At 54.9% G+C, this 1503-nt stretch overlaps 1 protein-coding gene across 1 annotated transcript in view; it reads right to left on the bottom strand.

The window, feature by feature from the left end:
* IFFO2 (intermediate filament family orphan 2) overlaps window positions 1-1503 on the bottom strand; it is a gene marked incomplete at its 5' end in the record, with an annotated part of 52648 nt that extends 51145 nt beyond the window's left edge. Inside the window, 1 exon segment of the mRNA XM_014586545.1 lies at window positions 1304-1503. Coding sequence (XP_014442031.1) covers window positions 1304-1503 — 200 coding nt within the window.

Raw genomic sequence — 1503 nt, 5'->3', positions numbered from 1 at the left:
AACGCCTGATCAGGGGCTGCAGTCATTCCTGGCCCCTGCTAACTTGACAAAGTGCCTACCGTTGTTAATAACATCATTGTGACTACTTTCTACCTTATTAAAAAGTCACCATCCTACTCTCTCCTTGACAAACTGTGGGTAGATTTTATTACTCCCATTTCTCTGATGAGCAAACAGGCTTCTGCGTGGTTCAACAATCTCACCAGCAAGTGACGAGGCTGGCGTTTTAATCCTTCCCAGTTGCCAGCCCACCTAATGGGAAAAAGAAGAAAAGAGGCCCAAGCCCAGCTCCCTGGCTGGTCCTTTAGGGATGGAAGGAAAGGTTCTTATCATGTCCTCCAAACCCTGGAGTTCAGAGCCACAGCTCCAAATGCAGAGTGGCCCATGGAGGACTGCAGCTCCCAGGACCACAGGACCCCTCCCCCACTGAGGCCTGAGATACCACAAACAGACCCTCTCCTCTTATGGGAAATCTGAGCAGACTGCAGGCAGGAAGCAATGTCTGCTTCCCAGATGGGGAATCTGGTCTGGGCAGGAACACACTGGGGATGGTGGTCATAGTCTCTTTATGTTCAGTCCCCCAGCCCAAGACTATCCCTTCAGTGAGGGACCTTAAGGACTGAATCTGTTTGGGTTTTATAAACCAGGAGACTTCCAGGTCCAGAGAAGAGCTAGACCACACAGAGCTGGAACAAGACAGCAAGCCCTGGCCTCCAGGCTAGGGACAGAGCCATCTCTTCAAACACATAATCTCACTGACTCAGGGAACAAAACGGTAGTGGATTGGTTAAGAGTTTTTTCTTTTCACCCATTGAAGGAAGGCGCCTACCCCTACATCCCTGGGCAAACACCTAGGCTAGGAGGGCACTGGGAGGAGTAGTTAAAATCAGCGATTACAATTCTGGCCTCCCCGCTATAGTCAAGCCACTTCAGACAAGTCACTTTTCATCTCTACACCTCAGTATCCTCATCTGCACCATGGGGATAAGACTGCCTGACACTCTGCACTGTCGTGAGAATTAGACGAGATCGCGAGACATGGAGACACAGAGGGTTCTTATGACACCTAGAAAACAATGCGCCCGCACCAGAGAAGGCAGAGGCCAAGGTGTCTCCCAGGGCAGTCAGCGTCTACCTCCCTTCTGGGTTCTAGATAACTTCAGTCGCCCTAGAATGTGTGAGGCTCTGCAAACACAGCTTCAGTCCACCTGCCAGGGCCAGCTGCCCGCCCAGACCCCTCCCGCACACACATTCCCTAGATGCCCCCTCCCAGGGAGCAGGGGGAGGGGCGGGCCCCACTCACCTCCGCTTGTACTCGTCGCGCTCGCGCTTCACCTTGGCCAGCACGTTGTAGAGCGCGCGGATCTCGGGCGTGATGGTGTCGATCTGCACGCCCACGCCGTCGGGGTGCACCCACGACACGCCGGGGCCCTGTACGGTCTCCACGCCGCCACCGCCCGTGCGCCGCACCTGCGTGTAGCTCCAGATGGTCCCGGGCAGGCG

This window comes from Tupaia chinensis, unplaced genomic scaffold (genome assembly GCF_000334495.1).
Source record: "Tupaia chinensis unplaced genomic scaffold, TupChi_1.0 Scaffold000146_1, whole genome shotgun sequence".
Classification (NCBI taxonomy): domain Eukaryota; kingdom Metazoa; phylum Chordata; class Mammalia; order Scandentia; family Tupaiidae; genus Tupaia; species Tupaia belangeri.
Note: the sequence above shows the minus strand (reverse complement) of the source record. Positions and strands in the feature narration are given on the sequence as shown.